This window comes from Telopea speciosissima, chromosome 8 (genome assembly GCF_018873765.1).
Source record: "Telopea speciosissima isolate NSW1024214 ecotype Mountain lineage chromosome 8, Tspe_v1, whole genome shotgun sequence".
Taxonomy (NCBI): domain Eukaryota; kingdom Viridiplantae; phylum Streptophyta; class Magnoliopsida; order Proteales; family Proteaceae; genus Telopea; species Telopea speciosissima.
Window position 1 is genome coordinate 60,507,433 of NC_057923.1, and position 23,650 is coordinate 60,531,082.

At 38.1% G+C, this 23,650-nt stretch overlaps 3 protein-coding genes and 1 long non-coding RNA gene across 4 annotated transcripts; 1 reads left to right on the plus strand and 3 right to left on the minus strand.

Annotated features, from left to right (window-relative positions):
- Positions 1 to 952: 952 nt before the first annotated feature.
- LOC122672875 (probable F-box protein At2g36090) lies at positions 953 to 2,199 on the minus strand. The gene has a single exon (XM_043870379.1). It carries the CDS (start codon positions 2,126 to 2,128, stop codon positions 1,007 to 1,009), a length of 1,122 nt encoding a protein of 373 aa, XP_043726314.1. The 5' UTR covers positions 2,129 to 2,199; the 3' UTR covers positions 953 to 1,006.
- Positions 2,200 to 3,521: 1,322 nt separating this feature from the next.
- On the minus strand, positions 3,522 to 17,970 carry LOC122671302. The gene is made up of 3 exons (XR_006334332.1): positions 17,643 to 17,970; positions 10,326 to 10,331; positions 3,522 to 3,532 (listed from the first exon to the last, which is right to left on the minus strand). It is a non-coding gene; the product is annotated as an uncharacterized LOC122671302 (long non-coding RNA).
- LOC122671301 (outer envelope membrane protein 7-like) lies at positions 13,339 to 13,648 on the minus strand. The gene has a single exon (XM_043868434.1). It carries the CDS (start codon positions 13,588 to 13,590, stop codon positions 13,348 to 13,350), a length of 243 nt encoding a protein of 80 aa, XP_043724369.1. The 5' UTR covers positions 13,591 to 13,648; the 3' UTR covers positions 13,339 to 13,347.
- LOC122671300 (ATP-dependent (S)-NAD(P)H-hydrate dehydratase-like) lies at positions 13,960 to 20,725 on the plus strand. The gene is made up of 12 exons (XM_043868433.1): positions 13,960 to 14,112; positions 14,325 to 14,555; positions 15,837 to 15,913; positions 16,040 to 16,149; positions 16,241 to 16,355; positions 16,694 to 16,756; positions 16,902 to 17,065; positions 18,289 to 18,350; positions 19,109 to 19,175; positions 20,142 to 20,207; positions 20,325 to 20,453; positions 20,527 to 20,725. The coding sequence occupies exons 1-12, from the start codon at positions 14,034 to 14,036 to the stop codon at positions 20,552 to 20,554; spliced, it is 1,191 nt and encodes a 396-aa protein (XP_043724368.1). The 5' UTR covers positions 13,960 to 14,033; the 3' UTR covers positions 20,555 to 20,725.
- Positions 20,726 to 23,650: the final 2,925 nt, after the last annotated feature.

A 23,650-nucleotide genomic window follows, 5' to 3' on the forward strand; every position in this document is an offset into this window, starting at 1 on the left:
ACCAGACCAGTGTTGGGAGCAGGAACAATCTTAGCCATGGGGTAAAAACTTGGATTCATTAATGGTTCGTGAATGTGTCCTTGACAGTGTCCACCAAATATGGTGATAATCTGCAATTGAAAGGGAGTTCATAGAAGATACACTAATTTACACACGTGTGCGCAAGAACACATACAAAACAAATTATCTGATAAAGGTAAATTAATAGAGTACCATGAGATATCATTATCGAAATATGATGCAATGACCAGAAAGCTTTGAAACCAGAAATATTGAGATGTTAATCTAATGTTCAGCAATGAAACCATGCTAATTTAGGAAGGATGACTGGCAGACCAAATGTAACATCTTTCCCTTGACCATATATGACACTGCTCCAACAAATGGATATGCTGAATGGGTTTTACAAATAAATACACTTTCATGATAGATTCTACATTTGTTGCAACTTAACATTGTGGTCTACTACAAGAACACAGTCTAGAAGAGGTTATACACTTATACCATAGTAACACTGCTCTATCATTTTTGCAAGTATCAATTACTTGATTTCATTTTCTAAGTCCTTTGTAGGCTATGTCTGGTTGCAAGGGAAATAAAGGGAAGGTAAACATATCAGTACTAACATGGAAACTTTTAAACTTTTGTCACCATCACCTGACATGATTGTGCAACTAAATTTAAAACATTCCAAATCTGGTTATTAAATTTTACTCTAATTTGTAATCAAATTCCTTGGTTTTAAGAAGTAAAATAAAGATTCCATTTGAAAATTATGATTACCATATTTAATAAGAGTTTAAGATAGTTACACAATCATATGATTACAAAAGTTCCTATTTTCTTTTAAAACTGATTTCCCTATCTTTATTTGCAACTAGACTGAGCCGTAGTAAAAGAGTACAGTATTTGTGAGCATTCCTAGGGTCAAATTTCTATAATCCGAGGTTTCATCACCACTCTAAACAAAAGTTCATTAAACAAGATGGCACAAGGATATTCTTTTTCATAAAATGCAATACCAGAAAGTGATAAATGCAGCAATTCCACTTAAGATACATAGCCTGTCTAAACGGCTTTCATTTCTCATTTTCTCCTCCTTCAACTCGCTCTGTGCTTTTGAATACAGATGACAAGATTCTAGAACTTCACTGTAATTTTTGCTCCTACGAGATTTGAGGGCCTCTTTAAGTACAAGCAAACTGTTCCTTCCATTAACATGAGAGCCTCCCATGTCTTTCAATTGCATGCTTAGTTCTGTTAGCTTGAGAGTAGTCTGGCTACCCTCTCCCTCGGTATGGATCACTCTAAACTTCATAACAAGTATGCATTCAACGACTTGACATGGAAGGATGTCTTTGGCTGGAAGAATGGACCCAAAGCGCATCAAGAAATCCTTGTCTGTTGGCCAATGCCTTTGGCCCCCGACAGGGCTCCAGCTTGCAAGGTTAGCAGCTTGCTTTAACTTTTTGTTTACTATGATCCAACTAAGCCTGATTCCATCACAGAGCTCCCTCCAAAGCTTCCCATCTTTCCTTTCCCTCTCAATTGAGAAAATTGGAGGCAGACCATCCTCAACTGAGAGTGTAACTTCATCCTCGTGTTGGCCATCATTATACGATAAGTTAAGAAGGTCAATCCGGAAAGGACAGTTGTAAAACCAACCATTGAAGCCATCTGAATCGGGAATACCCCAAATAACCTTTGAACACATTACTACATCTTTATATCTGACATCCACAATAGAGACAAAATCTGAGGGTAAAATACTTTCAAGTTCGTCAATGTCACCATAATACTCGCCCTCTAACCATTCTTCAGGGTATTCAGAATAGGAATCGCACTCTACCACAGGAACATCCTTGTTCACAATGAGTGGATAACAGTCTGCATAGAATTTTCTGAATCCACCAACTGATGAGATCAAACTCTTCACATCTTCCCTATTAGTCGAGGGCCATAAAGAATGACATACATTTTCCCATAAACTCTCTTCTCTTGAAATGGAGCAGAAAGTAGCACAAGAACATGCTGCATTAGCCAAAGTTGCACCATCAAGACGTCTCAATATGTCATAAAAAAGATCACTGCTCAGTGATGCCATACTTCCAACATGGACAATTGACATCCTTGTGCTACTCTGATCATCTGAGAATCAAATCATTGAAAGCAAAAGAAGTAAATTTTTTACAATGAAAAGGCAGACCAAGATCTCAGAACATTTATTCAACATCAGCAAGAGGAACTAGAATTTCTTCTTGTACAGAAACATGAGCAGAAAAAAAAGAGAAGAAAGAAAGAACAGAGTTCAACAAGTAGATTATGAATGAAATCTCTGTCAACTGACTCAACTGTCCTAGTGTCAGGGGCAGGGGGATGGCCATCCCACTCCTCCTCCCAAAAAAATAGGTTTTAGGAAAACCTCTAGTAGATCAGGTCTTTTCAATGTACATTGGGCTATGTAAAATACATTTAACTTACATGAGCTGATAAAATATACATATAGCTAGCGTCCTTTATGACCTACTTTTCTGATGTAAGATATGCCCCTTTTCTGGGATGAATTTGTTCAACCTACCCAACTTGGCCAGTCTGCATTTATATGTCAATAGCAGCAGCTTACTTTTGGTGAGACATTTTCTTAGATATACTAGGCTAACGAAAATATTAGCTTCTTCCTTCTCTCCTATTTAGCCATGTATTGTTCTGTTGATGTTAAGCAAATTTTGTTTCATAATTTTTCCAACAGACAATCACAAATTCCCTGTAAGTTCATAAATGAATAAATTTATGGAGAAATTATCTATTTAAGAAGAAATTTTGTGCAGTAAATTTCTTTTAGGAAATAAAAACATATCCATTTTCAGAGTCATGTACGGTTGAATATAACTTGATAATTGACCACATTTTCTGTCTTTGCACAACCTCATGGTGGTCTTATTGAGAACCTTGCCAGTTGACAAAAAGTGTACCTTCTACAATCCCTAACTCTTTCAGGGAGACACTTTGTTACCAAAATAGTTCCACTATTAGGTGCTAATACCAGTAGAGAGCCATTTCATTAAATTTTTTAATATGGTGCATGTCTACTGATAACTCTGACCACTTGGCTCTATCGGGACAGTTCTAAGATGAAACCTATTGACACAGCCTACATGAGAAATCTTTCAAATGCATCTGAGCTATTATCATAAAGCTTTTCGACTCAATCGTGAATATAAGAAGATTCTTATCTTACTCCTTGTCTTTCCCAGTGGAATAAGACTTTACATGTGCCACTCCTCTTACTGGCCCAAGGAAGGAGGTGGTGTATAAATCATTATGTGACTATGATATGCTTTAAGCTTGTGAATTCTACTTAATCCAAAGTAACAATAAAAACTTTTAATAGTCCAGGGCAACATATTGATGCTCAAGAAGAACTAATCGTAGCTTATCAGAATTGCCTAATTCTCCTAAGCAGTTAAGGTTCAAATTAGAGTTGAAGGAAATGTCTTCTTATTAAAATAATTGAATACATCTAACCCAAGTTCTACTTGTTTTCATTCTAGGTAACAATAACTAATGAAGGACTACAACACTCGTTATTTTTTGCTAACCCACTTACTGCCAAGCTAGCCAAACAAATGAAACTAACATGATAAAATCTATCTCCCATTTGAATAATTCCACAAGGAATGAATTTGATTAAGCAGTAAATATGTTCAATGCAAAATTCCTCATGAAACTCATGTAAATAGGAACCATGTAAAAGAAGCTGCTAGAGAAACCATAGCACTCTCCAATACCTAAATCTTGATCAGTACCTTAAATCTCGATGGGGAGAAAATCCTATTTTACTGTATACCAATAAAAAGGAATTATTGCAGGGAACAAAGGATGCTTTAATCCGTCAATAATTTTCTGATTAAACGTGCACTAGAGCACACAATTTCCTAAGGCCTATTAATGGTCAGAGAGTTCATTCAACAATAGTTCTTGAAGCTGAAGAACATGAAGAAATCTTCAGTCTGGCTAATTTCATTCGCTTCTATTTTCTCACACTGCACTTGGGTGCCACCAGGACTGAAACCATTTCAGTTTGGTCTGGCATAGCATCTGAGGGGCTAAGATCACCAAAAATGGGCTCAACAGAGAATTTGGATAAAAAATTAGAAATAAGTTCATTTTGTGAAAAATTAAGATAATTTCTATATTTTTATTAACATACAAGTGATGATTTAAGGTGAATTACTTCATTCGATTTTTTTTATTACCTTGTACGTGATGATTCGAGGTGAATCTTTTGATTTAATAAAAAAAAAAGGGGGTGATGGTTCAAAATCAGATTATCTAGAAGCATGACTTTATGAGTTGAATTTTCTTGGAAACCAAAATGAATCAATTATTCCATAAGGCAACCTCAATGGTTAAGTTAGAATGCACAAAGAAGTGGAACTTCACTACAGTGATTTTAACATGTCTGTCTCCATGAGAAGGAAATAAGGAATTGTCCTGAAGTAACAAGAATAGTGGGAAGAGAAACAGAGACATGACAGACTCAAAGATCATTCATCTATTTATAAGGCTCTGTTCTAAGACCTCACCAAGCAAAAAATTTGAAGACAGGACAAACAAGACTGACATCTACAAGAAGGATAATGTATTTACTAGTTGCTTTGTCAATAAGAAGAATTAAAAACTGAGATTTATGTTCAAACTCTTGAAGTTGGAAGCCCCAGATAAATTTATAACTGAAATGAAGCCTAAACCCAAATTTTGTGAAGGAACATAAGTGGAATCTGCTTAATCTAAGCGTCTAAACAGTGCAGTCCTGGGTCACCTTGCAAACCAAAAAATGTGTCAATCTCTGTTCCTAAGGAATAATGAGCCTAACCCTTCCCTTTCACTTAAAATTAATCACATTGCGTATAAGATAATCCGAAATTGCAGAACTGGGTTTATTACTCGATCGCACACCTCAAAGAAGTAGGGAAGACTGGTAATTGAGAAATAACGGGCCTCAATTAGCCCAGCACCGAGGCCAACGAAACATAAAGGTGCAAGTGTTGTATAAAAGTGAATCAATAGATACACAATATGGGTAAATACTACTTCTTTTGAGCTACCATGAACATATTAAAAAATGCACAATAACAGAGACAAGAGCCATAGAGGGAGGAAGAAAGCAATTGACGCGATTCAGAAGGCTTTTAGCAAATTGGTTAGATTCTAAAAGCAGGAAATCATTACAAAATCCTCGTTTCACAGTCAATTAAACCCATATGGTGTTCAAAACGTATGCAGCAGAGAAAAACTAATAAATGAAAGCAAATTCAAACAATCACAGTGATAGAGAGGGTGAGAGAAGAACCCAGGAGCTCACCTCATGTATTGATCCGACCGACCAAAATTTGCCAGCCACCGGAGAAAAATCTCTGACGAGTAATTAAAAGATCGCCAAAGAAATGGAAGTGAAGAACAGACGCAGAGGAGAGTCTACAGTGGAACCTAAAGAAAGAAAATCACGAGCAATGTCGATCAACCGCGTGAGTGGAATTTATAGGCTGTGAAGGAGGGAGAGGTATCTGGAATTTGTGGGTTTATGAATCATGATCGGTGGCGTCATGTGCCCTGCTTCTTTCGCCGTAGATTTCAGTCACAGAGACAAGGACTCACGGCCACACTTTCACCAATTTGGGCGTTACCGCGTTACGTCACTTATTAGCGTGTCCATTATTTTCAAAAAATTTAGTTCTTTGTATTTTATTATTTTTTTTTTTTGGGGAGGAGGGGTGGGAGTGGTTAGAAAGACGATTATTCATTCATGATTTCATGTGCGATGAACACCAACCAAAGGAAAATGAAATATATAAAATAGATAGTGGACCTGATAACCACATTCGCTTCCTTAGATAAAAGGTTGTAGCTTTAACTAATTTTAAACGCATGCACATATGTGCTAATAAAAAAGGCCAGAGGACTGTCATACACAGGGAATTTCCTTCTAAGGGAACCAAAAAACCATACCCTGGAAAATTTTGGGGAAAAAAACTATATGGAAGAGGGGTGTCCACGTGACACCAATAATCATTTTTTTTTGGGCAAGAAAGAGGCATTTATTTATGAGAAACGTGGAACACACAAGGCCCTAATCCAAATATCAGAATTTGGCCAAACAGGTGTACACGATAAATCTCAGAATAGATTGAAAATTTGCTATAGTGAAGATAAGAGATCAAACTTCTGTTATCCGATTCAATCAATACTTTCTCAAAACCATGAGATATCAATTCCAAAATTGTGATGCGAAAAAAATTTTAGATGGTTGAAAAATTTTCAAGTGTTTGGTTTTCAATGGATACAAACGGAGCCTTCATGACATATTTTCACTTTCACTAATAAATATACATCCTTTATCTCATATGCATGTCACTATCATTTGGTGGTAGGCACAGCCCGGTATCCCCCATTTTTCATAAGTCAAGTTTCTAAATTTATTATAATTTTCCAACTAGAAAAAGGAAAGCTTCAATTATCTTAAACAAACGCATATAAGAAGGTCATGAATTTGTAGGGGAGGCTTGAAAATTACAGATAACCAAATGGATGAGAATTGAAGATAGTATATATATCCAACTGTCTGGATTGGGCTGGACATCCTACCAACTCATAAACCTATAAAGATTTAAAATGGGATATATATGGATAAGACAATCTGGTTGTGTAGCGTCTACATCAACACAGGTCGGGGATCAATGAAAGCATATGTAGGGACATCAATATATATGTGAACTTTTATTTCACGGGGGCAGGGTGGTACTTTTGCGTACGCCTGTGTTTGGGCACAAGATCGAACCAAACATATCACATAAGACACGTATTTAAATAGCGGCATGAGATGTGAAAGATCAGATTAGGTGGTAAACCCTACATGGAATGGCCAGATATTAGTTTGTATCATCTGGTATTGGCAGATACCACTTTGTCAACTGATACTGAGAGAACAAAAATCTGAATAAATATCAATACCTAAAACAGATAGAAAGATATGTATCGAACCAAATAGTTCTCGTGGTCCCACATCAAAAAAAAATTAAGTTTGGAGCATTGAATAGTGACCTGCGATATTGACACACACCAGCCAAATATCGGGCGAAGGTTTTTTTTTTTTTTTTTTTTGTTGCATTAAGAGCAATAATAGAGAGGAAAGAAAAAGAAAAGAACCAGAAAAATTAATAGAAGGAAGAAGAGTTTCACGTCCGTGCATGAAAATTTTTGCCTGAAATATATTTAAAAGGTAGAATTCCCAGAATGTGTATTTTATGGATTTGATGGGGACTTCTTGCCTTTCTGTTGTTAAAATTATGGAAGCAGCTGTACCTGGAAATGGAGAGTATGCAAGATCTTATCTTTATTTGGGTGTTGACATTGGAGTGCATAAAAAGTATATCCAAATCAACCTACCTTCACACTCCAAAGTTTATAGATAATGGTCTACCCACTCTTGTTATAATGGTTATTATTAATTTTTTGAAAGATACTGGTAACCCACTTTAGATGGATTTTACTGTTAATATTTGTGACTAGCTATCACATTGGATGTTCTGAGGTTAATCCCTCCACTTTAGATGGGTGGTTTCAATTTTGAACTAGTAGAGCATATCTAGGTACTTTTATACATACAAGTCTACAAATGAAGTCCTTTAACCAGAAAAGTTGTTTACCTTGAGGTTTTTTCATGCATAGATTTTTAAGGTGGTTCAATATTTTGGGTTTTCTTCTCGTCTTTATGTCTAGTGAAGTATAACGTTTTACTATTTATCATTTAGGATCAAACAAGCATCTCATTGGTACAATTTCAGCTTAAAATGAGTAGAGGAAATAGCTAAGATTAGAAAAAAGATGCAACTCGGCTCTCCTCTAGTTGTGGCGGTGGCTGGAGGATCTAGCCCAGCCAAGAGAGAGGTGTTTGGGTCATTTCATAGGCGCCCTCTCCCCCTCCCCCCCTTGTTGTGGCTGGGCTGGATCCTCCGATTGCTGCTATTTCTGAACCTATTGGTGAAGATGATTGAGAAGAGCCCTGTCAATCATGACCCTATTGATGAAGATGACATAAACGATGAAGGTGAGACGTTAGCAGACAGCAGTGTTGATGGTTCTGATTCAGATTGTGAGGAGGTTTTCGAAGAGGATCAAGTTCTAGGCACCACGGATAGAGGAAAACCAGATATGAAAAGATGTCATTTTGTTTTTTATATTCATCTTCATTTTATAGCATTTTTTGATAATTTTACTAGAACTTTGAATCAGAATTTGAGCAACCTTTCTTCTTAATTTGGACTTAAATTGGGCCATTTTAGATGTATGTTGACTCCTTTATCTCATAGATTAACCCATGTGTTGCCAAGTAACAAATAGTGAAGCATTAAACTTCACTAGGCATAGTGATGCCTAAAAAGACTCCCAAGATTTTTTAGAATAAATTCGTTACATTTGTTTATGGACTCAAATTATGGGTGAAGAGGAATCTCCTCACCATAGAGATATGACTCCTTTGATTAGGTGGGAGATGAAACAAGAATTCAATCATAAGGTCATATCACCAATGGGGAAGGGATTGCTCCTTCTCCACTCAATTGCACGGGTGAAGGAAAGCTTAGTCCTATGTGTATCGCCATTACATTCAACTAAAGAGTCGCTGAATTAGAGCCAATTCCGATTAAACACGATTCTATGTGTACTGAGTCCAACCGAGTTGGTCTGAGTCATGTCGAGTCCAATCAATTCCAACTGATTTCCAACTAATTTTAGCCGATTCCCGAATGCTTTGACTCAGAATTGATAACAACCGATCGTGGCATCAGGTACCGAGTTTTAAAACCTGAGGGATCAAGTGACTCAAAGTCCACCATTTCATAAAAGTGGAAATGATGATCTAGACAAAAGATCTATTTGGAAGTTGATGGATGAAATTGAGTAGGGTGCAACATGGGCTGGGCCTCTCCTGGCCTTTTTGGATTTAGTTAAATTCGGATGTAACTATTGTTTTATTAGGCCGGATGGGTTACAAAATTGGACGGCCAGATTTTGGATCGCGGAATGTTCATTAATCGGACCCTGATCTTCTACGGCGCCACGGGCAGAGCGGCCTGAGCGGTGCACATACAGGTCACCCTGCAATGACCTCCTTGCCCCTGCCCGAGCACCTTGCCCTAGCGGGGGTAAGGCGGTCATTGTAGGGCTCCCTGTTTGTACGCCGCTCAGGCCGCTCTGGGCAAGGCACCGTAGGTGATCTGAATACTCATTAATCCACCCATATTAGGCCGGATGGGTTACAAAATCAATATGATTTGATGAATTGGATAATTTGAATGGGCCAAATTTAGGATCGTCTTTTTGGTCCTCCTCCTTGAGGGCCTCTTGGCTTTTGGTTCAAGAGTTGGGCTGGGCCTGAACACAACCGCATTCACTGACGGGAGGTTCAGTTTTTTATGTGAACTCAAGTGCATAAGCAGACATGGCATGCTCAATTTTTTTGATAATCACACGAACCACAGGCCAATCCCAAAAGATTAACCAACTTTTGGGACTGCAGAAGCGACATGCTCAGTTGGTTAACGCATAACTTGTCATAGCAGGTCTGGGCCTTGGTCTCAATTTTGATTTTTTTTTTTTTGTTTTTTGGGTGAAGGAGTCATTTCCTCTGCATTTGCATTATGGGTTGCAATTGCTCCCTTCTAGGGTTCCACCCTCCCCACCCCGGGCCACCACTTGGATGCCCCACGTAGTGGCCTATGGGCCCTCAAATGCTGACAAGCTTACTCCCTCACAATTTACAAAAGGGGAAAATAACTTTCAAAATATCTCTTTTTGGTATTCTTAGTTTTTGTCTTCCATAAGGTTATTAACTCATGATTTTCCCAATGTTACTTAGTAGTAGCAAAATAGTGGAAAATGCTTAACCCCACATTAGTTATAAAAGAGAAAACAATGAGATTCATATAATATATATAATATAAGGGTAAATTACATTATGACCCCCCTGAGGTTTGTCCTAAATACAGAATGACCTCTTGTATTTTTAAATTATACAGCCGAACCCTCTCTGATTGGACGATGTTAAATAATACAATGTAAAATGCCAATTTTACACTCTTCTAATATTATTAACCAAAAACTGTTAAATAATACAATGTAAAATGACAACTTTGCCCTCTTCAAATCCTCTTTCCTCTCCAACCCTTTCTTCTTCTTCTTGATTTTCTTTTTTTTTTTTTTTTTTTCCTGGCTTCTTCTTCTCCTTGGTTGCCTTCGTTGCTTTCATCACTGCCATTCCGGCCAACCCACAGCTCCGGCTTCTTCCAAGTACAGAGAGTGGAGCGGCTTGAACCCAAGAGTGATGGGTGGCAGATAAGTTCAGAGGATGAGGAATGCAGAATTCCGGGGAAGCAAAAATCTCTTCTCTTCTCCATGCTCTCCTTTACCCACTTCTCTCTGTTGTCCTTCCTTCTCTTCTTGATGAAGACAACCACTTCCAACGCCGCTTCTTCTAATTTCTCTTCTCTATACCATTCAACTGAGATTATCTCTCTCAGCTGCGGCTCCTCTTCAACGATTCCAACCTACTGTCATATTCTTACCCTTTATCTTCTGATCCAGAAATGGTTGCAGGTTTTGGAGCATAGTTTAAAACTTCGATCCTAATCCACTCCGCCAATCCTCTTTGAATCACCCATGAATGCTTGGATCTTCATTTTTGGTCATTTCCCCCCTTCTTTTTAGTGAGTAAAATAGCAGAATATCACTGAAACTTATATCTTGTAACAACATTTACAAAAAATACTCCTAAAAAATTACAGATTTGGAAAAATATTGTTTTTTGGTGAATATTTGGGAAAATATTTGCTTCTTCTCGTTTCTAATTTATATGAATCAAGCTGATTCTATGCCCATTTCGATTTGATTGGGATTGAAATGGACAGTAGCAATCCAATTCCAGGTTTTTAAAAGAAAAAAAATGGAACCTTTCCATTATTCTATTGGTTCCTGCACTAGAGAATGCTTTGGTATCTTCCACTGCTCATAGAAACTGAAAGATTCATAAGCCATCATCCAGAGATGGAAGGAACCAATTATGTAGGAACCCATTGGAGATCTTGGTCATGCAACTTGAAATCAGTACTCTTGAAACTTTTTGGTTTTAAAGAAAGTAAGTGATGGACCAAACTTAGAGGCGGTGTCGCTGGTCTCCAAGTGAGATCAAGAGATAAGATTGGAATCGTTGAAGAGGAGCCGCAGTTGAGAGAGATAATCTCAGTTGGATGGTACGGAGAAGAGAAATTAGAAGCAGCGGCGTTGGAAGTGGTTGTTTTCATCAAGAAGAGAAGGAAGGAGAATAGAGAGAAGTGGGTAAAGGAGAGCGTGGAGAAGAGAAGAGGTTTTTGCTTCCCCGGAATTCTGCATTCCTCATCCTCCTAAAACTGTGGGTTGGCCGAAATGCCAGCAATGAAAGCAACGACGGCAACCAAGGAGAAAAAGAAGCCAGAAAAAAAAAAAAAGAGAAAATCAAGAAGAAGAAGAAAGGGTTAGAGAGGAAAGAGGATTTGAAGAGGGCAAAGTTGTCATTTTACATTGTATTATTTAACAACTTTTGGTTAATAATATTAGAAGAGGGTACAATTGGCATTTTACATTGTATTATTTAATATCGTCCAATCAGAAAGGGTGCAGTATAATTTAGAAACACAGAGAATCACTTTGTATTTAGGACAAACCTCAGGGGTCGCAGTATAATTTTTCCATAATATAATGAGAATTACAAAGGTAGGATTCCAATAAAGAAATGCTCATTGTGCTCCCTCGTCTCAAGAGGTTTGAGATTTATTTTCACACACGCATACTAAGCCAGGTCGAGCCAGGTCATGGCAAGGCAAGACCTTTCTGTGTATAATTCCTTTTTGTTGGTGAGCGGACTTGTATCCAGATTAATTTTTATCTTTCCGACGCCAGGCAAAGATTTTCCAATATTGGATGCCATTTTCTTGACGTAATTTTATGTTGATTAAATGTTAACCATCATTCTTAACAAAAAAAAATGTTAACCATCATATATGTTCTAAATTGAGGTTTTGTCAGAAATTTTTACTAACATGTTTTAAATTCTATCTGACATTCAATGTGATTTTACCGATGTCAGATAAGCATCGTCCAATACATCGTTGATGTTGGTGATTTTTTGTTGTGCATTATCTAAAATGCATTGGAGGTCAAATTGAGTCGAGAGATCATCTACATTCGTCTTTTTGGAGTCAAAGGATCGTCCCCCTAAGTCCAATTTGGGAGCAATTCATCTTCAATAACCATGCTCCTACTCTGCAACTTTTTGGTGTTTGGAAAGAATGACCACTCTCAACTTTTGTCTGGCTGTACTGCTGGTCTGCCGGATTAAATTTCAATCTTATTGATCCTTCTGTGGGAAAATAATTCTCTCAAATTCCCTAAAACTATGTTGTGCGGGCATTTCAAGGTGGAGATGTTGATATATGGCAGCTCGGAACCTTGGACGTCCACGTCCATGGTGCCGAGCTCAAGAAAAGAAAAAAAAAATACAGAAATCAATGAGTTCGGCCGATTGAATGTTCCAACTACCGCGTGTTGACATCTCCACCCACCGTATTGCACACTTTAGGAAATTGGAGAGGATTAAAATCCCCCTTTTGAGTGTATAAGTTTCTTGTGCCCATCATGGAGGATTGAATCAAATGTGAAGGAACTCATGCTTACATTAAGAAGAAGATCCGCATTGGTGCAGATGTTGTTATCGGGCCTTCGCTGATGATCATCTATGCCAGAACAGAGGTCGCAGAGGATGCAACCTAGATTGATCATAGGTATTCGAGGCAGGAACCAGGAAGATGGTGGGCAGTAGAGATCGCTGGAGAGTTATTGAAGCATTAAGGAGTCGAGAAAACTCATGGCTACAGTTATGTTGAAGCCAAGTCCCTAACCATATAAGTTCCTAGTTGCTTCGCGGGATTCCTGTACTTCTGTTAGAGCTATTTGATAATGATGGAGAAACAAACAGATAATGCATGAAATAAGCTGTTAAAGCTGAAAGTCTCTCTTAAAGTAGGGTTTAGAGGGGGTTATTACTCCCAAAAAGTAAAGAACAAGAAGGAAAATTCATCTAGAAACCCTTAATCTGAGACCTGAAAAGATGGAAATTTGGAATCCCTATTAATCTCGTAACATATATGAAGTGAAGTCCTATCGTGAAAGACCCAATCTGATCAACAGTGAAACCTAATAGATATTAAAAACCAAAACCGAATACGAAGAGCTGGAGCGACGAAATTAGAGATGTTTCTATTTCAATCCAGCGCGGTCCGAGACATCGTCGGTGGTGGTGGACAAAGAAGACTTGGGAGCTCCGCTGGGTTCTTCATCGTCGGGATCGCGGGTGGCGTCGGACTTGTCCATGGCGTCGCGAGCTTGCTTGAGGAAAGGCTTGAGAGCAAGCTCTATGGTCATCCATCCGAAAGCTAGAGCTCCAGCAACCACAATAGCCGATTTCATGGAATTCTCCTTCTCCTTCCCCGATTGCTTCATCCTCGCTCCCTTCGCTTCAAGCGTTCTTCCCTTCACACCTCTTCTTCCTTGCAGCGTTACTCGTACGCAAGGTTTTTGGTGGTGGTGGAGTGGAGACGAACAAGATATTTAAAAAAAACAATTTTTTTACTGGTTTGGACTTCGTAAATTCAATCAACGGCCTAAGTTTGCTGGTTGGGGACTGGACCCCGCCTCACATCTCTGTGCGCACGCGTCGGTCCACGACCGCGCGCGCGCGCGCGTCGAATCAGTATAATCTATTAGAACAGCTTTGCTCATTCATATTTGCTTTGTCGAACTGTCACGCCTCACGGCATCTGCCTACGAAGCCACTGTCTTCCCGCTACCGCCATTAGGTATGAATTTATGCTTTCTGGTTTTGCTCCTTTCTAAATTTTCAGTGACTTCCCTCATCTCAGTTATTGTTTAACAAAGGAACTTCAATGACTACTTGGCAGTCCTGTTTATTTCGGAATTCAATAGATTCACCGGCGATTTTCGTTCATCCAACTGATAGGTATAGTTGAACTTGCAAGAGTAATAGGGGGGAAAAAAAAGAGAACAAAAGGGTCTCTGAATTCGAATTGTAATTGAATATCGTGATTATTTGGTGGTTGTGAATTCAAAATGGAATTTTTATTATGTAAAAGATCTGAATTTTAGTTGGGTTATTTTCTGTTAATTGTATCCCTTATGATTGCACATTTTCATACACTAATTAAACATGGCACCAGTCCTTCCTTTGCTTATCTGCTGTCATCCAAATTGTACGTTGGCTTCCTCGGCAATCCTTAAGAGACAACAATTCCTGATAAGGTCCCTGGGAGATTACAACAATCAAACCCACGCACAGAGAATGGAAGCGACAAAGGTTGTGGCGGGAACCCATTTAGAAGCTGATGTCGAGACTATATTAAGAACAATTACTCCAAAGCTTGACCCAAGTCGACACAAAGGCCAGGCAGGTCAGCTTCTTCTTCTATTTAGCCAAATTTTGATTGTTAATTGGTAGTTTGTACTCTTATTTGAGCAGATTCGAAGTTATTGCAGCGGATGTGTCTCCTATAAATTTTCTTATCTTTATGTATATTTCCATGGATATTGTGGTGTGGAATCCTGGCTTTATTGGCCAAGGAAATTAACGATTTCCTGTGAATTGCACTGTGCTATGAAGCTGAGAAGAATTAATGCTTGTGCTTCCTACTTGTGGACTACCCATACATGGTTGCGTGTGGTGGTTGTTCCAAGTATTCAAGTGTCATACTCACTCATGTTTCTTATCTCAGTTTATTCCAGTGCCCTCCCCCCCCCCCCCCCCTCCCACCCAAAAAAAAAAAAATTAGAAGGCTACCTCCTAAATTCCTAATATCTGTAGATGGGCTATAAAATGTTAAATTACAGTTAGCTTGGACTAGCTCAAGATAGGACGCAAACAAGTACTAGTTCACTGGAATGGGGCTACTCATGTGGGTGGCAAAATACATAGAACTGTTGAAATGACCTTGGTAGTGTCGACCTAAAGGTGGGTTTACTGAAACAGTGCACATAGCTAAAGCCAGAATAAGGGTCTCTCTCTCTCTCTCTCTCTCTCTCTCTCTCTCTCTCTCTCTCTCTAAGTTGTTCAGAAAGGGATTTGCAAAATGGTTGGGAGGAAATTATTAAATGGAGAGATGTGGGCTTTGGGGAACTTGCTTGCCAGCACACAAGAAATTCATGCAGCGACACCTCTGTTCTGTCATTTAAGGAAAGAGTGAGATTAAGAGGAAAGACGTGCTGTAGGAATTAACAATCTGAGAGATTTAACGGAATAAAAAGTAAATTGATATAAGTAGATATTAATTGCTATCTACTATTTAAGTTTAAGGCATTAATATATTTGACATACTAAGGTATGTGTTGACGTCATCAGTCTGCCAGTTTCAACCTGCCATGCCCGGTGGATTGGGAGGTCAGTTGTGATAACATTGATAGAGGCCATTCTGTGCCTCATCACAATTGTATGAAAGAGTGCTACATAGGCTGTAACATACAAGATGCTTGTTTATTGTTCTTGGCACTTCAGTCTGATTTTCTCACTCTTGTGCCTTAAAAATTTGAATCAAAGACCTAGTCTTGGTTGCTGTTGGTACTCAATTCTAATAGCCTTACTCCTATTACTAACCGAACTATGTCCCTGTTATGTTAATGAATTAAGGTATATAATTTACTTTTCCTGGATCATTAATCACTAAAAAGTTGTTCATCAGGGAAGATAGCTATCATTGGTGGTTGCCGTGAATACACAGGAGCTCCCTATTTTGCTGCTATATCCGCATTAAAAATTGTCAGTGCTTTACTTCTTTTGCTTTTCCCTCATTTTCATTATTTAGACTGGATGTCGCTAACTCGCTATTGTTTTGCATGTAATATATTCTATATTATTCACGTGCAACTATTATGTGTCATGTAGGGTGCAGATTTGTCCCATGTTTTCTGTACAAAAGAAGCTGCCACAGTTATAAAAAGCTATAGCCCGGAGATAATTGTGCACCCTGTTTTGGAAGAATCTTACAGTATAAAGTGAATTGCCACTTGAAATCCACTATTCCTTTGATTATTCAGATTTGGATTTTCTATTCAGGTTCTGATTTTCATAAAACAATATATTCAGGGAGGATGAGAAAAGATCTATCTCTGCTAAGGTTCTCGCTGAGGTTTCCAAGTGGATGGAGAGATTTGATTGCCTTGTTGTGGGTCCAGGCCTGGGAAGAGACCCTTTTCTTCTGGTGTGTGCTTTTGTTGCTTCTTGTTATATTGGTTTTTTAACTAGATTTAGTTTCTGGAACTGGGAATGGGCCTAATTATGTGGTGCCAGGTGTGTTTCCTTCTGAGGGAAAACTAGGAGCCGCTATCCATTTGCTATACTAGAGTCCGAAAAATAATTAAGCTTTCTCATGTTTCCAGTTCTTGTTCTTCGTTCTCCTCGTGCTCTTCCTTTTCTTTTGTTTCTGAAGTCTTAGTTTAACAGAATATTCTGGTCTTTGTTTATTGCTGTATTCCTGTTTGGATATTTACTTCTACTATCCATATATTACGTCTAAATATTTCCATACTACTTCTACAGGACTGTGTTAGTGAGATAATGAAGCTTGCGCGGCAATCAGAAATCCCAATTGTCGTTGATGGGGTATGTTATTCACGTGTTTACATTGGAGCATTTAAAAGAAAGATTAAAAAAAATGTCAGAGAAACCGTTTGTTGTTCTCTTTTAATCAATACCTAATCTATTTCTAGGTTTCTTTACTTTTCTTGATGATGTGTGTTCTTCACAGGATGGACTCTTCCTTGTCACTAACAATCTTGATCTTGTTAGTGGGTACCACTTAGCTGTCCTAACTCCAAATGTGAATGAGTATAAACGCCTTGTTCAGAAAGTTCTAAATTCTGAAGTTAGTGGTGAAGATGCAACTGAGGAACTACTATCTTTGACGAGAAGGTAACAATTTGTATGTTTATGTTGGTATTTAGATCATTAACCTGCTCATAAACTGACTTTGTTTGTTACCTATATATCAGCCATCCCAGAAAATTAGATCTATCACCTGATACTTATCTTCTTTCCCTCCCCCCCCCCCCCCCTTGAGCACATCTCAACAGATCTGTTGAGATGGTTTGGCTTCTGAATGAGTTGTTTTTTAGTATTGTTGATTTCCCTGGTATGAATCATCATGTGGTGGATATCGGCTCCTGATTTACATATGCATGACAGCTGATGCTTAAATACCTTGGTACATGCTCTGCGTATGTCTTCTGTACTTGGAGAGACTGGCATAAGTTCATATAGAATTATTAGAATTATTTATAGCATGGGGTCTCTCCATTTTAAGGTGTGGTGTTTAGGAAACCTAGGGTTGACTCTCTAGATTTGTCCCTCTCTTTCTCTCTTATCTTTATTATCTACTATTTCTGCTTCTTTTGCAGTTTCAGCCTTATAAATTCAATTCTGTGATAAAAATCAACCTTCTCATTTTTTTTCCAACTCCAACAACAAAGTCACTAAACGTCTAAAAGACTAACCTCATATCATCATCTATAGCTGCTAGCCTACATACTTTAGAAAAGCTTGCATGTCCATATAATAAATCAATCTTTTTTTCCCCAACCACCTAGCTTGAAACCCATTTGTAGACTATTCCTCTTCAATCTGTAGCTGATTCCTATGTAAAACCTCTGTCGCCATTTAAGACCCAAACTTTCACTTACTGGAATTTGAACCAGAAGCAGAAACCCTCGAGTCCATTATTTATCCAGCATTAAAACTTTAAAGTATCTCCCATCTAAAACCAATTCCTTTAACCTCCGTACAGTTTTCCCAAAACAGTAGGGCTGTAACCCGGTGAAGTCCCAATAGAGTTAGGATGGGAATCCTAATTATTGGAATTTTATTGTATGAAAAAATGGCCTCCAGTCTTTATGCTAGCAGCTCAAGCTTTTTACCACAACACTAATTTCCTCCCAACACTTTGCTTTTGTGATCCTACATCAATTCAATTTATTTTGGTCCCCAGTTAAGCTGGTAGCCTTACTCTATCCATTCTTTGCTGAGTGTTTACAAATGCTATACATCATTTTGATATTGTGTGATGAATGTGAATGGTATTCCATTTTGTTATTTGTGCTCCCTTAGCCTTCTTAAACCACAATTGCTCTGCTTGTCAGGATTGGCGGCACAACCATTCTACGGAAAGGAAAGTCTGATCTCATCAGCGATGGTGAGGCCGGTAAAAAAATAAGGGGCATTCAGTTTTCTGAAGATGATGTTCAACATTCTCTACATTTGCTTTCAATATTCTAGTAGTTTACTAAGGAATTTCTGTATATTTGATTGATATCTAGAAATTAATAATAAAATAGATTAAGTTGATCGCATAAAAGGGTATTGGGGTAGTCATGGAAAACACTGAGGGAACCAATATTCAAAGCATCCTCATAAATCTAACTATTGTCAATTGCTCTGATTGGATAACCACTCAAAGCATCTAGTCATCTAATCTATCACCAGATCTTGGGTACCCCAGAGATATGGGAAGCAATCTAGAAGAATTTCAAATTGGCTTCACAAAAAACAAAAAAAGGTCCAGAGATTGGATGGTTCAATTATCTATTTGAGGTAATGGATCAAGAAAATTTATGAGTCTGTTGTAGTTAGTCATTTTCGATAATTGGTTGATATGTCAATTCAGGAAGATGTTCTATGTGGGATAGGATGTTTTGAGTGCTATATCACATTCTGTCATTCCTGTGCACAAGCAGAATTTGTTTACTAAGCATAAAGAAGGTTTTTTTCTATAGGGAAATCTGGTGTAAATGAGTTAAATTTAAGTTCCATTACCTTAGACTGGAATTCCACTTAGTTTATGTGATTTTAATCCATGCTTCTTTCTGGACACATATTACTCAATGTTTAACTTTTCTGTGTTTTATAAAATATGATCATGTTTAGAGGCTCTGAAGCTCTGACTTTCAATGGTTTATACAGTGACTATGGTGAGCACATTTGGATCCCCTCGGCGGTGTGGTGGCCAGGGTGATATCCTTTCTGGAAGGTTTGCTATCATAGAGAATGCTTTTAACCAATATCTAGCTTGTATTCCTTTGCAAGTTCTTTCTCTGATTTACATTCTTCTTGCACTTCAGGATGTCTTTTCTTGTTAACCAAGGATGTGAATCAATAAATTACAAATTATTAACTGTTTTGACCTTTATTCTTATTTTTAAATAGATGAAATTTTTTGGATATATACGGAACAACTTGTTGTAACCAAAGTGGTGAACTAAAAAGTTGTAACCTTCTTTACTCATCCCTTGTCTTATTCCCACAAATTATTTATTATAGGGGTAAAAAAGTGTTTTCAAAAGGTTGAAACTTATTTAATGCAGATTTTATGTGAAATGACAGGATTTACCATCATTGGGGGAAAAAAGTGAAATAAGATGGAAAAAAAAGGAACCACTTCAATCCTTAGGATAACAGCTAATTTTCTATAATAACTGTTGATTAAAAATTATTTTGAGGCATTTCACTCCATATTACGATGTGGTTTGTTTTAAGGCAATATTGTAAACTTCTAATAGGTTATGAAATCTTATCCATTACGATTATCGCCACGGTTCAAGGAGTCGGCCAAGACCAAAAACGATTTCAGCCAATTCATACTGTATTCTAGGGTTCAGGCCGATTCTGGCTGGATTGAAATCAGAATCGACTGAGGCTGATTCAATACCCGATTCCGAATCCTTGAACTGCAATTATCATGGAGCAGCCCCCCCCCCCCCAACCCTCCGGGGCAAAATCTTGTACAGTCCATGGTTCTATTTTTTTTTTTTTGATATATTTGTTGCATGTATTGCTGGTTCTTCCCCATCGATCTACATCAAGGACTCAAGACTTTTTGAAATTTGTCATCTGAAATGGCTGCATTGGTGTTTCAGAAATGGTGCTCTTGAGAGTTGCAAAATGCTTATGTCCAAACTGATAGCATTCTCTTAAAATTTAACCCTTCTGTTGTCAGTGTTGCAGTATTTTCTTCTTGGGCACGTCAACAGAGGCCATCTGCAGAAGGAGATTCAAGTGGCAGGTTATTTATCACATCTGTACCTAAAGCTAGAAGCGCTAAGTGCTTGAACTCACATGGTTTACTACTATTCTTTTATGTACCTGACTCTGGTGGTTCTCTGGTTTTGTTTCTTTGAAGTACACCAAATCCAATGGTTCTGGGGTGCATTGCTGCATCAGCATTGTTAAGGAAAGCGGCATCAGTTGCCTTTGAGAATAAGAAAAGAGGAACTCTCACCACGGACATCATTGAGTGCTTAGGGAAGAGGTTGTTAATTTGTTCCTAGGACAGCTCCATCTTGGAAATTAAAGTTGCTCTGCTAACTTTTCCTTTCTTGCAGTTTGGAGGACACATGCCCAGCCAGTTAACAATGTCCGCGAACTGATATTCTGTGGTCCTGGGTGGTGCTAGTGATGAACTTTGAAGGTTAATGACTGATGAGCTTGGGTTTGCTCTTTCTGTCAAAGTTTTGAATTCCTTAATATTTTGATCCATCTATTGGTGAGAGATCTGTGATGTATCCATAATTTCTCCTGTGGGAGGAAAAAAAAAGAGAACGGGGAAGAGAAAAAAAAAAAAAAAAAAAAACCATCTCCCATTTTATATGATATTTTTTCTTTGGGGGGGAGGGGGGGAGGGGGGCTGTTTGGGGGGTATGGGGAGGATAATACTGTCCTAGAAGAGAGAAAATGAAGAATAACAACTTATGGAAGGAGCATAGGGAAATTTTATTCTGGAAGGTTTTTTTTTTAATGAAACCAGTGAATCAATAAACTTCAAAGAGAGAGAGAGTACAAAATTAAGAACATCCTTAACTACCCCAATGTCCCATTTCTCCACCCTAGCACTGTGTGCTAAGCAGCAAGCAATCCTCAACAGTTCATTGTTACAACATACAAGCTTGAAAGAGTGAAAGTTATTACAGCTCAACTGAATTCATAAAAGTTCATCAAAAGCCTCCCATGGCCAGACTACCCTATTCTTTTTTGGCACTAAGGATACCAGCCCTTTAGATCCTGTCCAAACTTCTATGAGTCGAATCTGAGCTTCGTACATGCTTCCAACCCTTGAAGGAGAACCCAGGCTTTTGCTTCAATTTCACAACCTACCTATGACCAAAAGATGCAGAGAAAAAATTCTTGGAGATAAAATGAAAGAAACCCATCCAACTTCTTTGGACTTGTAATCAGAATTAATGGCATAGCAAATAATGGATGAATTTGAAGCAAGAGTAACAAGGATGTTAGTAATGACACTGGAGCAGAAGGTTGCAGTCTCACATATCTGATGTTAAAGGATTTGGGAACAAATTCAGATCCTTGATCCACTTCAAGACATTTGAGGAGAATACCATGAAGATTAGGTTTGCAAACTTTATGTAAGACTTGGTGTGGGACCAAATGGAATATAGATATATAGCAAATACACTGAGAAAACCAACGCAAGTCCAAAGCAGGCATTGAGTTATTCAGAAACAAATTAGAGCATAGTCCAAGAATTGGCTCCCCAACAAGAGTTCAGTCCTCAATTTAAGAACTCACAAGAAAGAAATATGTGCCATATAGTTTCAGGATTCTACCCACAAAAGACACAAAGATCATCGCAAATTCTCCACTTGGCCAACTTTGATTTATGGGGCATGTAAGACTCTTCACAAAAAAATCTTGAATTAAAAGTGGATTTTTAATTTCCATAAAAAGTAACTTCCACCACCTCAAGGTTCCTCTAACAATGGGGGGTTGGAATGACCACCCCACCTCTGCCCAAACCCGAGTGGGATCCACCACCCTTTATTAGAAGCACTGGGAAACTCAGCCAGGCAGGGACTGGAGGAGATAATTTTCCTAGTTCTGCTGGGAAGCATATTAGAACATTAACTGTAGCTGCCCTCTTATCTCTGACATAAAGAAAAAGGAAGAAGAGAAAAATTTTTTCTGGGAAAATTCGTTACCATAGAGAGTGTGAGAGAAAGGTCTTGTGTCACAGTGACACTGTACCTGTACCATCAAGCCAACAAACCACCTCCAATCGTGTCCACCCAGATCTCTATCTCCAAGTAACCCATTTGCAAAGCCCCTTGCAGTCCTTGATGTATTCCTTTGATCTGTGCCTCTTGTTTGCATAATTTTATGGAAGATTAACAGGTTAGGAGCATCAAACATGCCATATAAAATAAAAGGTTATCTAAGCAATAGATCTCAACCAAAAAAAAAAAAAAAAAAGGGCTAAGCAATAGATAAAATACTAGATTTATCAATTATCAGAAAAGAAGGAATGAAATAGCTCAAGGAGAGATGTAGCATGGAGAGCTTCTGTCCTTGTCACCACTGGCCTTGCAATTTAGAAAATTGACAAGAAAGGAAGACATGCCATTCCGATTCAAATTCAGAATTACAGACACAAGTAGGATCGATGCCAATAAAAGAAGCTACTCTCTTTCTCGTCATTAGCACCCCTCTTATCACTTTCCCTCCACCCATAGAGGAGGGTTTACAAATCCCACCTAAGGTTTTAGTATGTTCCAAAATACCGTCCCGATAGCCTTTCCCACCTCTCACGCAAGCCAACTTTATAATAAGAGATTGGTCATACACATAACTTGTGCGAACACTCCATCTAAACCTCCTATGTCTTTGGGACAGCAAATGGAGGACCATGAGAATTAGGAATTGATCCACTTATTACCAAACCTCGGACAAACTATCAAGAAAGCATTGCCAAACCACCAGGTCAAGGACCAGGTGTTCATTGATGCCCATCTATAAAGTACATAAGCTTGTTTTGAATTTAGTCCTACCCTTTGATTAAAAACATGTCAGATTTCAGAAATCTATAGTCAGTCCTCTTGTTAGGGCTTTTACCTTTGTATTTGTAATGGGAATTTTTTTTTCCTTTTCATATGGCTAAGTAAGGGGATTTCTGAAGGGTGAAACCAGAGGTTAGTTTTGAAAGCAGGGATGGATTTGTACTTTAGAACTTATAGGCTTGAAGGATGAATCTAGAAGTTAGTTTTAAAAGCAGGGATGGATTTGTACTTTAAAAAATCATAGGTACCAAGCAGTCAATTGTGAGAAATTCGAGGAGGTATTTGAAAAAACCATTGCAATTGGTAAACTAAAGTTGATTTTTCAGCTTATTTTGAAGCTTTATTTCTCAAGTTAAAATCAGATTGGACTGAACTTACCAACTAATAAATGATGTGGGAAACACGTCAACAATTTCAAAATCAATAGGGCTGCCATGTGTCACATATTTGGGCTGTCAAGATAAGCTTGTCTTAACAGGACCATGATTTGAGCACTTTTCCCTCCTAACAAGGGAAAAAGAAGAGGTTTATGAAGGATCAAGAGTTCCCCCGTGAATTTCAACAGACCATGAAAGTTGCAATAATATGTTCAAGGATTCCATTGCATTTCTCATCAAATGATTTCAGATATCAAATGATAAAAAAGGAAAATGCTACA

Coding starts and splice junctions, on each gene's coding strand:
- LOC122672875 (XM_043870379.1), bottom strand. CDS start 2,128: ATGTCAATTGTCCATGTTGGAAGTATGGCATCACTGAGCAGTGATCTT.
- LOC122671301 (XM_043868434.1), bottom strand. CDS start 13,590: ATGAAGCAATCGGGGAAGGAGAAGGAGAATTCCATGAAATCGGCTATT.
- LOC122671300 (XM_043868433.1), top strand. CDS start 14,034: ATGACTACTTGGCAGTCCTGTTTATTTCGGAATTCAATAGATTCACCG. Junction 15,914..16,039: donor CTATATCCGCATTAAAAATT/GTCAGTGCTTTA, acceptor TGTGTCATGTAG/GGTGCAGATTTGTCCCATGT. Junction 20,208..20,324: donor GAAGGAGATTCAAGTGGCAG/GTTATTTATCAC, acceptor GTTTCTTTGAAG/TACACCAAATCCAATGGTTC.